At 40.7% G+C, this 13,562-nt stretch overlaps 1 protein-coding gene across 5 annotated transcripts in view; it reads left to right on the top strand.

Annotated features, from left to right (window-relative positions):
* Positions 1-11,582, top strand: part of LOC137297848 (sodium-dependent dopamine transporter-like) — a 112,137-nt gene extending 100,555 nt beyond the window's left edge. For 4 of the 5 annotated variants that reach the window (XM_067829834.1, XM_067829827.1, XM_067829820.1 and 1 more), the window contains 7 exons: positions 705-829; positions 1,650-1,762; positions 4,984-5,112; positions 6,021-6,120; positions 6,550-6,650; positions 7,423-7,590; positions 8,512-11,570. In XM_067829834.1, coding sequence (XP_067685935.1) covers positions 705-829; positions 1,650-1,762; positions 4,984-5,112; positions 6,021-6,120; positions 6,550-6,650; positions 7,423-7,590; positions 8,512-8,616 — 841 coding nt within the window. In that variant the 3' untranslated portion in view covers positions 8,617-11,570. Of the gene's footprint in view, positions 1-704; positions 830-1,649; positions 1,763-4,983; positions 5,113-6,020; positions 6,121-6,549; positions 6,651-7,422; positions 7,591-8,511 lie in introns of all 5 variants that reach the window. The other variant, XM_067829813.1, reaches the window with a different exon arrangement.
* The last annotated feature ends 1,980 nt before the right edge of the window (positions 11,583-13,562 follow it).

The raw sequence follows: 13,562 nt of genomic DNA, 5'->3' as shown, positions 1-13,562 counted from the left end.
CACTTGGTTCCACGGATACACCATTATATTATCAAGCCATTATTATTATTGAAAGGTATGTGGGAGACACCATCAGTAATACAAAGTATTTGTCTTGGATTCACAGTATCTTATGAGCATAAATCACTAGAGACAGTACATAATTCATTTTCTTTGTTCGTGTCTGAGTGGCTGACGTTTGACGCATGTCGGTTCACCTGAGGATATATCCGTTAAAGGGACAATGTTTTCATACGTAATGCCCGGTAATAACAAGCTATTGAACCCTCCACAGTAAGGATATATAGTATTTTTGGTCGGTTCGTTTAAGCACATCACCATTGCCGTCCACGTACACACATTTGCGCTTCACACATAAAATACCAGTTTAGAATATCAACATGGTGCTGTTATTTGTGAATTATTTAACGCTGTACGCAGCAGTTATCTGGCTATATGGCGGTAGTTTGCAGATGATCGGGCCATGGACCAGACAATGTAATGATTGATAGCATGAGCAATTTGGAACCGATGACATGTGTCAACCAAGTTTGCGAGCCTGACCACACGATCCTGTTACGGCATGTATGGGTTGCTCAAGACCAATTCTAACCCGGATCTTCTCGGGTGTGATTTTTTTCTGCAGTAGGCACTATCAGATTATATTCATTTTCGATGAAAAAAACATTTGGATGTGTGTATCATTCCTGTTTCGTGTTTTCCAGGGACGCACTCATCACCAGTACCATCAACTGCCTGACCAGCTTCTTTTCAGGCTTCGTCATCTTCATGATCCTGGGCTACATGTCCGTCAGATCTAACCAACCTATTGATAAGGTTGCCACCGACGGTAAGATTGCGTACCAGAATAAGTGAACCTACTGCTTGACAAGTATTAGATGAGCCACGACCCGACGAATGACTCCAATTTGCATATATTGGAACGCCGTCCAGAACATTCCATTTTAAACAAGTGGGAAACGGGTCTATATATTGAAAAGTTCAGTTTTGCCCTTCGAATCGTGTCGTGATGGTGTTTTGTTGAACTAAATCGCTCTGAACACGTGTCAAACAGTGACTGTATTGATTTCACGCCACGGTCAGCATGTATTGTACGTGCTGAATCGCCAATCTACCGGTAGCAACCAAGTGCATTCGTTCAGATTACTTACCCCGCCTGTTAGTCACAACTGCGCTGGGTCGTCAAATACTTGTCAAGCAGTAGTGTTGCACCGCATCTTGCAAGATTCCAGCAATATCACGGCGGGGTTCTCCAGAAATATGCTTCAGTGTACTAATATGGAGAATCGAACCCGAGTCTTTTGCATGACGGGCGAACGCTTCAACCTCTAGGCTACTCATACCGGCCATCGACATGTTTGACAGCATCCTCGACTGAAAGCTACAGAGACGCTTTGGAGCCGCCGCTTCCGTATTCAGTGCTTAATCTGGACAGGCACCACAAATGAAACGCTCCCCACAATTACACATGATGGTTGCTTAAAGGTTTTGGCAAGTCCTCAGTACCATCTAGAAATAAAACTTCGCAGCCTGTCGGACTGAAACGAAAATAATGGCTTGCTACGCGCCTGCTCGCTTGTCTTGTTTGTGACTGATTCAGAATAGGCCCTTTGTGTCGTACGTTGTCATCATGCGAATATTTCTTGCAGGACCTGGCCTCGTTTTCATCGTCTACCCGGAAGCCATTGCCACACTACCTTGGTCATCGTTTTGGGCCGTCATATTTTTCCTCATGTTGCTAACTCTGGGCCTAGACAGTTCGGTGAGTAACAACCACTTGTCATCAACAACAATAACAACAACAACAACAATATCAGCAACAACAACAAGAAGATATCACAGAAATTGCTTGTGTACAACGACTTAAACATTTTTCAAACCACACAGAATGTCAAGGAAACGAGTGAAACCTGAAGAAAAGACTTTCGGACACAGAGCATATGTCACGTGATAGCCCACTAACAAACACACACACGCACACATCCACACACGCACACACCTTCCCCTTTACCAAATATAGTAAAATATGCACTACTTTGTTGAACAATATTTCACGCTGACAAAAAGTAACAGTAATCATAAAAAACAAAAACGCTGGCCGATGACTAGCTTAAACGTCGTTCACAGATTTGTGTAATGTCCGTAAAGCAGTTTAATGCTATTTGCTCATTTTTTGCGACAACACCATGTCAAGAACAACATTTTGTAGAACCTTTACTACCTTCACGGCCTAAGTCTTAATACGTCGTTGTCAGTGACATTTCTGAGAAGGGAATCTGCAATTATGCTTTGTAGTCCCCAAACCCTGAAGCCCCAAATAGGTTCCACCCTACACCCCATCGGGGCCTCTGGCCCCTGGACCTCAGCATCGCAAGCTTTTCTGTCTTGGGACAGGAAGCTCTGAGTCGACTTCGAGCACAGATTTATCAGCCTTGCTTCTGGACTAACGCTTAGTCCCTGAATATGTATTATATAATTCTCAGAGTAACAAATAAACCCATGTAAGCTGAAAAGGAGCCTCAATGAGATCGGAGATTCAAGACTCAGGGAAATCTAGACATTTAGAACTTTAGTATTGCTGAGAGGACAAGGGAGCAGGGAAATTTCATATGGTGCAGGGGCTGTGCGTCAGATTACCTTACTATGACCAACTTCACAGCGCAGAATATTGAATAGGGAAACAGTTCGCATGCCTCTATTTTTATGAACTGACAGGCAAAAGAAAATACCTAAGCTTCTTTAAGGAGCTTTAATATGGAAACAAAAGTATTTGCTATTACTTATGTTGTTCCTGGTCGGAGTATCACATTAAAATATTTATTTTATATGCCTAGAATCTTCGTGTAAAAGTCAAATATTATGGATGACAACTCCGTCTTTATTGCATGTCACAAAATTTGTAGGCTATTCCTTGCACCTTCTTCTGGTGAAATAATTATCAAGAACCTAAGTCTTTCACTGTTTCGTTGAACGGTGTTCAGTTTCGGAACATTTTGGTCTAATCTGTGCATAATACATGACAATTTATAATGAGAAATCTTATTATGCCCTAATCTCATCGCAACAAAACATGCTCAAAGCGCTAACACACTGACTGTTAAGACCCCGGATAACAATAGGTGCCTGTTAGGCGCAAAAGTTGACATGACATGTCACATCACTTATCCAACCGGCTACCCATTTTCTGTTGGGAGAACAGAGGCAATTTTGAACAAGCTCATTTGCCTAAGGTGAAAACACATGTGTCGCATGTGCTTCGTTATGGGGCAGGACCGTAGTCCTAGAAACTCTCAGGAGTCAAGCTGCCAAATACGGTCACCCATCCAAGGACAGTCCTACCTCGACACTGTATGACATTCTTTGTTGTTCTGACCCGGCAATTTATTGGCATTGGTACAACTTCCGTAAGGTTAGCTTAAGTACACATCCGAACATTTTGTCATCTGGTAAAGTTAAGCGCCAGCTTGTTTTCACAAGAAAATATCGATACATTTAAAGTCAAAACATCACGCGTTAGCTTGTCGGTCTTAGCGATATGTACAAAATCGAATATCTGTCATATCTGACATGTTCGAGTAAAACTAATATTGAACCAGCAACAACCATCACCATTTATGCAATTAAACGACAATTGTCTAGTAGAAGTATAAGTACCAATGTGTGTGGCTAATTGACCAGGCAATTCTGAATTGATTTGTCACGAATCTGGCACAATTACAGCCTTGCTGTATTCATTAGGGAGGTTAAGAGTGCCCAATTGATCGTTGACGATATGGTAAATAACTTCATGACTATTACCAAACAAGCAATAGACCACCCAAGGCACACTCACTGATGCAGATCTTTCCAATATTTATTCAGAGCCAAGTATCTTATCATTACCAACAAGATGCATAAGTAGTACATGTGTTGATACAGCACTCTCTAGCCACCTAGCGAAGTGTCCGAACAACCGGAAGTCCAAACCTTCTTGAAGATGGCCGACATCGAAGCAGGAGATTCTTGGTCGATTTTACCACTAGATTCTGCTCTAAAACCAGATTGTCCGTTTACTTCATTGGAGGCAGGCATTTTCCCATTCATTTGCTATTAACGCCGGTCGATCGTGCCACTACTCAACTTCCGGTATGGCATGAACAAAGAGAAGGGTCTTTCAGAAGGCAAATATGACGTCGTTGACACGGACAATTAAGAGGTACCCGGAGCTTGTATGTGATCAATATCAGAGTCACTACTAAAAACGGGCTTTAAAGTGTGGTCCACGACCATAAACATCGAACAGGGTTGATGTTGAGGATTATAGAAGTCATGGATACTTGTGTCGTCAGTGAAAACATTGTCCTGTTGTCCTGTTGACGAAAATAGCAGCAAATACAATCGCTGCTTTGTTGGACAGGTAAAAACGATAAAAGTCCTTCAGTGTGATTAGGATCTGCCATATTCTTACTGTAAGCGTGAAGTGTTGGTATGTTTTCTCGGGGCGTGTTCTGAAGTAGATTTAATTGATGAAAGATAATCAATATAGAACATAAAATGAACAGGGCAATAACTAGAGTGTGCATTTCAAAGTTTTTCATGTCAGGACGCAATATATCATATTGTCACGCTGTGCTGTTTTCTATACACCATATTGACAAACGACCGTGTATAATAGGATATAGTAAAATATCACATTACAGAGCATTGCATTGTTTAACTTTACATGGCTTTGCATGGCATTGCATTACATTGCATTACATTTACACTACATTAATTTACTTCACATTGCATTGAATTACTTTGCGTTTACACCAGATAGTTCCATTGCAAAAAGCATTTTGCAATATCTATCTGTTCATTATAAACATTTTTGCTACCTCCGTATCAAACGTTTTTGAAAGTTACGACATGTGTAATTAATCTGTAATAACAGTTACAACGGGTTTTGCACGTTGATGTTGATGTTGTATTGTGAATGTGCTCACTGGGACCTGTCTTCCGCAGTTTGGTGGATCTGAGGCTATACTAACGGCTGTTGGCGACGAGTTCCCAATTCTCAAAAGACACCGCGAACTGTTTGTGGCTGGGTTGTTTATTCTCTACTTCTTCGTGGGTCTTGCAAGCTGTGCTAAGGTAAATAATAACAGTGATGGCCGTTTATAAAACGCCTATTGCTACACAGTTGTGGTTGCTTAAAACGCGAACACATTATTAACCCGGATAACTCAAGCTGCCAAATAACCCACCGGGTACCCATTTTTTTGCTGGTTGAAAAGAGGCAGTTTTGAAGAAGGTATTTTGAACAAGTGCTTAAAGTGAGACTACGTGCGTCACATTTGTTCCCTTGTGGGGAAGAGCTAGAGCTTCTCAGGAGTCAAGGACTCTCCACGCCCAACGTCGCTTAGCTTGTGACCTGGGCTCTATGCACCTGTCACTACCTTATATGACAGTAGATAACTTTACGAGACGAGTCCCGGTCGGGGACGGGAACGGGGTGGTGACGTGAGACTGGTTACATTGCTGGTTTGCGCAGCTGATTTTGCGTTAATCCCAAACTGTGATACCAGATACGGTTATATAATAAATGTGTGACCTCTAATTCGAATTTCAAACATGTATCCAGCAACCTGTGTTGGCCGTAACAAGCGTATTAGGAGATCCAGTGCTCAGGTTTGGTGACGTATATGTCCCAAGATCCCAAACTGTGATCGATGTTAAAGCACCCATCACTGACCCCCGAAAGGAACTTGATTATTCAAAGGCCTCCGTGTCTTTGGATACAGTGGCAAGCAACAAACAAGTATAAGATTATACTGACAGTTTAGCAAATGAATATAAACTAACGAGTAAAAGAAACGATACCAAGTCGAAATCACTGATATTATAAACACGACAAACCACCACTGTGGAAATGAAAGTGAATTTGTGTAACAGGTGTATGGACAATATCAATGGTCAATGTCCTTACTCACAATGCTGGTTTGTCGTTTGGTAATATCAGTGATTTCTACGTGTGTTTGAATTTAAATCTGGTGTTTCAGGGTGGAGTTTATGTCGTCACCCTGTTTGACAAGTTTGCAGCTGGGTATTCTATTCTGTTCGCCGTATTCTTCGAAACTCTTGCCGTCTCGTGGGCCTACGGTAAGTATTAGAATTGTGCCAACAGTTTGAACCAGGCGAGAAATGAAAAGATGTACTTTCTCTTAATATTGAGCGAGTACGTTTCAAACAAAGGGGAAACAATGAAGGGTCGACTTATGTCAACTTTTATTCAGCTCCCAGGGTTGTGATAAAACAACCAAGAACTGTTAATCGTTAAGTTGGCCGACATCATTCCATGCATGTCTTTTAGAGCCTACTAAAATGATCGGGTGGTCAGGCTCGCTGACACGGTTGACACAAGCCTTCGTACCCTAGTTGTCCATATCAATGATCATGCTGTCGATCACCGGATTGCCTGGTCAAGACAGATTATTCACAGACCGCCGTCATATAGCTGGAATATTACTGTGTTTGACGTTAAACAACAAACAAATATACAAACAACAATTGAAATTTGTGTGTATTCAGGAGTGGATCGATTCTCCGAGGACATATGTGTGATGGTTGGATACCGGCCGGGGCCCTATTGGTGGATTGTGTGGAAGTACATCGCACCCGTGTTTCTAGTGGTATGGTTACTGCTCTCCTTAATAGCTTACATATCACCCGTAACTTTCCCGGGTTTATAAATACAGTGGAAGCTGTGCAAACCGGTACTCCTCTGGAGTGAAGAATTAATCCGGTTGTGACAATGTGCTGGATTCTAGAGCTGATGATAAATGAACAAGCCACACATGGGACTGAGATTTTATGCCAATGTTGACAATTTGCCGGATTGAACAGATGCCGGTTTGGGCAGCTTCCACTGTAGTGTTACAATCGGATCTCTGCGAATCCTTAACTATATATACATATATGAATGAATAAGAAAGAAGCAATGAATGAATGAATAATTATATAAATAATAAAAAATGTATGTATTACATATTTATGTATTATTTATTCATACATATGTGTGAGTCTATGTAAACATATCTGTGTGCATACATGTGTGTGTACATGTGTAGATACATACGCACACATGTATATGTATATATGCATTTATGTCAGAAAGCACATATTAACTGTTATTCCAGCATCAGTAGCTTAGTGGAGGAGTATTAACATACCCCATGCATTATGCTCCATGAAGTAGAGATCAATAAATGTTAACTTTTTATGTGTATCACTTCCAAATGGCGCCCAAGTACTTCATCGTTATAGTGATACTTTAGGTGTTCATATCCTATACTGCTTAAACATGATATTGATTGATAATTAAATATGTTTTATTTCCTTTGATATGTTATTGTTTTGAAACTGATGGGTTATTACATGTTGTATTTCTGTTATTCATTTCAGTTCATTATGGTGTTCGGTCTGATTGGACACAAGCCGTTGACCTATGACACCTATGTGTACCCATGGCCGGCCTCCATAATTGGCTGGGGAATCGCTCTGTCGTCCATATTGTGTATACCCGGATTTGCCATCTACAGAATCATCACGACAGAGGGAACGCTCATGGAGGTAAGTCGTGGAGTAGATGTACATGTTCACTGACATCCCATTAGTAAAAAAAAACGTTACTCGGGAAACCATTTTTGTTGGAAACCACACTTGTCCAGAGACCACATCAGTACAGAAACAGCGTTAGTCCAGAAACCACCTGAATCTAGAAACCACGTTGGTCCATAAGCCACTTTAGTCCAGAAACCACATCAGTACAGAAACAGCGTTAGTCCAGAAACCACCTGAATCTAGAAACCACGTTGATCCATAAGCCACTTTAGTCCAGAAACCACATCAGTACAGAAACAACATAAGTCCAGAAACCACCTTAGTCCTAAACGACCTTAGCCCGGAAATCTCTTCTGTCCCCAAACTTTGTTCATGCGGAAACTTCAATAGTCCAGGAACCTCATTTGTTTTGTCCGGAAAACAAAGTCAGTTATTCTTCTCTGAATACTTCGCTCAGTAGAACACCTAAACTAGAAGCCCCGAGGCTGATTGCCTGACCCAGACCCATGGAAGTTACGATGAGGGCAATGGGTCCCGATCCGCGAAGCATTCGTAACGTTAAGAAGGCTAACGAAGCTGTGCCGGAAAGCAATCTTGTTGATCGCTGATCAACTCCCGTACTCTATTACGGGCTTACGATGATCGAAGTACTTTGTGAATCACTTTGGAGAATTGGCTCCTAATTGTATTGAGGTTTGCATACAGCCTGAATATTTCTGAATGCGTCGTTAAACAAATTAACCATAGTGTATACCTGTTTGAAGGGTTACTGTCCTAGTTACAACACTTGAATGACATTATGGAGTAAATAATACGTCATGAATTCTATAATTCTGTCTACGAGCATAATATTTGACCATAATGACTATTTTCTATAATCACTAATGCTCTCTGTGAATAACATTAATCACATCTCTCATTTCTTAACAGCGACTCCAATATCTCCTCACTCCACAAAACAACCGTGACAAAAGGAGGGCAGAAGCTCTGAACATGATCAGTATAAACGGAGGCAATGTTGGGGAGCCTGTTTGAATCTTGCCGCCATCTTAGTCTCAGCGTGGACCGGAAGTCAAGTCACGACATCAGTCCCGGAGTGAATGAAAAGGAAGAAACTGACTAGTTAAAACTATCTCGGACCTAGTTGATATTACTGTTGGGTATGTAGTCTCAGTTGTCTATGTTCTGCAGATACCCATGCAGAAATGTGGGATAACATGGACTCCTAGTTATGCAAGTCAAGATTGGTTGTTTTGTTTTTTTCCACGTCCGCCCCTAATATGTTGTGTGTTAAGTGCCTTAGTTTCAGCAATAGTTATTCACAAGAAAGTAGTCCGATAGCGCCTTTTGTGATATTTTAGCAACAGACATTTGGGAATCGGAGATGAATTTTTATTCATCTTTGACATTTTCTATTGTCTCACTGACCTTGTCGGTTTTGCATGTTTCACAGACTCGGTCATATACAAAGGTCAGTTGACTTTTGTAGGAGCCATTAATGAGGGTGTTTCAGTGCTAATTTTAGACACCAAGAAACATCTACTGAAATATACATACGCAATGAATGTACCACTGAGGTCAAAGGTGTTGTCTTCAGCAAATGCTGAGTGGCATATTCCTTACATACACGGTTATACATCTGTTTTTGTATTACATGCTGTGGTAACATCAGAATAGTCCAAATAGTCGATATATCTTCGTTAAACCATCCTATGACGTATATAATAACGTCATAAACAGACGTCAGAGCATCGTTAAAATGTTAAAAACATCGCACCATGTTGTTATAACCTTTGTTTTATACGATGTTACAGGTGGATAGTTATCGTGATATTTTCATCGTTTTTTCTACTATTCACATGTGAATAGACATTGTGTGTGATGAAGACACGCTTGTGATAAATAGCCTTGGTGGTGGAAACAGTGGGACAGTGTTAATCCGGACATCGTCAGTTTGGAACCATTCAGAATCTTGGGATTCATTCACGTACTCACTGACGCACGGCGTCACGAACGCACGCACGCGCACACACATACTGAAATACACATACCTGCATACACACTGTGTTCGGTGAAAGCCTGTTAATACAGATATGTTAATATTGAAACACTCTAAATTCTTGTGACTAACGCAAGCACGCACACGCGCACACACACATATTTATATCATTACATTACGTACCAGCATTCGTTTATCCAGACACGTGTTGAACCTACTATTTCTCAATGGACAAATACCGTCCGGATCAAAGAGTCTCACTGAATGTCCTATCACATTAGATAATTTGTTGAATTTCACGCCCATGTTGCTTCATGCTAAGAATCTGACCGCAATGTCTTGTATATTTCTCTGTCTTAGATGACCAAGTACTGACCAACAGGCTGGGATTCTGTGGTGTCCAAAGCAATACAACCCTTCCATGGAAGGTCTTTAATACAATGTATATACTGACCTCGTATAGTATGTGTGTCACTTGTTTCTATTCATATTAACAGGTATCAGGTATTGGGTATTATAGTGTTTGTACTTTATATGTTGTATTGATGGGGACGGTATTAAACTCCTGCCACAGGCTGCGTGTAATTTGTACCTTCTGAAATGGTATGACATGGCCAAGATACAGTTTTCGCGTAGTGTCGTTTTTGTTTTGATCAATGCTAATGCTGTATTGCACTAGATGGCCAGGATCTGATACAAGGCGATTAAAGCGTGTCCTAAATGAATTGACTAGTGACAGACCAAGCATCTCCTAGCACCTCTTAAAGGGGGTCTCCTCTTGACGACCGCATGCCATTTACCTGCCCTGTTTTAGAAAATTAAACCTCACTGTGAAACTGGGACGCAGACTCAGTTAGCACACTATTAATGGTCAGACAATCGCGGTACTTTTGAGGGTACGTTATTCACATTTCACGGGGCAGCCAAACAGCCTGCACGAATCCACCTTTATACATCATTAGGTATCGTCATTATACCACTCAACTTTTGATAGGGAAATGAGATGAAGATATCCCAGTCACGAGTGTTGTGGTATATAGCTTTGAAAGCGTATCAGCAAATGACCACGGCAAAAGGCAAAGAACCACACCGGCGATAAACTTCTAAAACACATTCTACACAACTAGACCTGTCGTGTATGAGTGTATGATATGCCTCTGGGGAATTAAACAGGGTAGTATATGTAACTAGCGACATTTGGACACTTGTATTCATTAGGAAACCTATATTTAATAAGACATGAATACAGCAAAATTTCTTCTACATGAAATTAAGGTCAAGGTTAAGGTCATTCTGTTTAAAAACTTATTTCTTCGAGACCTATTCTTATACTGTCGAAATTTTAGAGACATTATCTGAATAAAAGTAATCGTCAGTACATTTAATTTTGGTAATTCTTTATACGTTTTCAGTTACTAAACGAATGTTCACTAAAACAGAAATTGTGAAAAAATTACTAATTCCCGAAAAAAGGAATCAGGAAGTCGCCGTGGTGTTAATGATGATATTGCAGATACTATTTCCCCTAAACAACGGAATTACTATAGTTAATAATGCTATCATGTTACATTGACCCGTCGCTGTCAGAAAGCATATGATAAAAATACGTCAGAGTTAATCATTAGGTTGTGTGTTATTAATCAGGTTGTTCTTTTATATCACTTGTTGATAACATGTTTGTTGTTTCGTTATAGACTGGTTATTAATACAATATATACCGTGTTATATATATACGTAAATATATATACAGTTAGTTATTGTCTACATATAAACAGGTGTGTTTAGATGTTAAATGTTGTACATTTCGTTTTACAGACATTTTGTGAATTAGCGGTAGATTTTTTACATTTAGACAGTTTTTTTAAAGATTGTTATATCAATTTTGTGACTAGGCGTTAGCATGAGACGAGTCATATGCATTTCCCTGTATATACTCCATAGATGGGTACGTGTGAGTGTCGTTGGTATAGAGGTGAAATAAACAGATAGAGTGCACTGCCTTTCTGTTTGTTTTTTTGTTTGTTTGTTTAGTAGGGGAGAAAGAGTTATGTTTTACGCCGCTTTTAGCAACTTTCCTGCAGTATCACGTCGGGGGACGCACGAAATGGACTTCAGACATTGTTTGCTTTTAGTGAGGAATTAGATCGATGCTCATGATGTCAGTCACTGGATTGCCTTCCTCAGACTAAGCGTTTTATAAATGGCTGTCCTGTAGCTAGGATGTTGCTGAGTGAGGTTCCCAGTCAAAGGGAATGTATGGGGTATTGCGAGAATATCAGGCCTGAATAATCTCTCGGCATGTGCACACGACGTACAATGTACACAGCGAGTATAGTTTCACGGCGCATTATCACGTTGGGGGACACTAGAAAAGGGCTTCACACATTCTAAACGTGTGGGGAATCGAACCCGGATCTTCAGCGTTACGAGCGGAGAAGAACTACTTGGCTACACCACTGTCAATGATGATGATGATTTAATTTATTCTTCAAGATGATTCGATCTTGCCCGCATTTGTAATTTGTTTCGTTGTTCAGACCAAACTTGAACGTATAGAGGTCATGGTCACGCTACAGTGACATGGTAAAGTCTCAGCGGTGGGTGTTTAAATTCATATTGCATTGTTATGATGGTGAGGGAAAGTTATTTACTGCCATACAGCTGTTTACATTTGTGTGATGTTACACGCCAAGAAGGGACAGTGGGGTAGCCCAGTGGTTAAAGTGTTCGCTCGTCACGCTGAAGGCCTGGGTTCGATTCCCCACATGAGTACAATATGTGACGTCCATTTCTGGCGTGCCCCTCCGTGATATTGCTGGAATATTGCTAAAGGCGACGTAAAACTATATTCAGTCACAGACTATGAACTACATATAACAACAACTACGGCATCCTTATATATCTATAACATCAAACCAGCACATCTACAGCGACAGTTTTTTACCTCAAATCCCAATTTGAACGCAGGTTGTGTTGAGAGAGTGAATAGGTTTAACATGGCACTGAGCATCATATCATTCATGTGACTGTCTGTATAGTTGAGGAGGAAGGCCCGGAGTAATACACATCTTTGAGTACAAGTTGTAGCTGTTTTCTTACATATGTTTTACGATCATTAATAATTTCTAACTAAATTTAACGAGGGATCGATTGTCTATCGATCGTATACGCAGTATACACAGAGTGAGTGAGTGACTATGAATTTACGCCGCTTTTAGCAATGTTCCAGCGATGTCACAACAGGGGACACCGGAAAAGGGCTTCCCGTGGTAAACTGAGGAATCGAATGCGGAACATAGGCGTGACGAGCAAACACTGTAACTACTGGGCTACCCCACAACCTGTAGCTCATAGAACTTCGACTGGACATTGGAGTGAGTGAGTTTAGTTTTACGCCGCTTTTAGCAGTATTCCAGCAATAGCACGGCGGGGGACTCCAGAAAATGGGCTTCACCCATTGTTCCCATGTGGGGAATCGAACGTGCGTCTTCGGCGCGAACGCTTTAACCACTAGGCTATCCACTGGACATTGGAGAGGGTCTGCTTGCATGGTCGCCATTTGGCCACAATTAGAACTGTCGTCCAATTAACTGTGCTATTTGACGTGTGAAATGAGTTATGATCAACACTCCATGCGGTTTATAAGATCAATCACTCTATTAATGAACTGATTGGAAGTGGAAGTTTATCAAAGGAATCAATACTGCGAACATGTGAAGGAACTAAACTGAATTATTCCCCAATGTTGATACGTGTAGCAAATGTGGGAAATAATTAGGCGAAAAAAGAAAACGAGTCTCGTCCATCGACGCGTCACGTTAAATCTTGCGACTCACCTTTATTGCCAATATAAAGTTTTTTGCTAATTTTGCCGCGACCTTTGTCAATCTCACGTGACAACTGACATTGTTTTAATGAACCGATTTCTTTATATTTTTGTCTTTTCTTGATGTTAAGAAGAAAAAATGAGAATTAGGAAGTG

Source organism: Haliotis asinina, chromosome 1 (assembly GCF_037392515.1).
Source record: "Haliotis asinina isolate JCU_RB_2024 chromosome 1, JCU_Hal_asi_v2, whole genome shotgun sequence".
In the NCBI taxonomy this organism is placed as follows: Eukaryota; Metazoa; Mollusca; class Gastropoda; order Lepetellida; family Haliotidae; genus Haliotis; species Haliotis asinina.
This window is presented reverse-complemented; position numbering and strand designations above follow the sequence as displayed.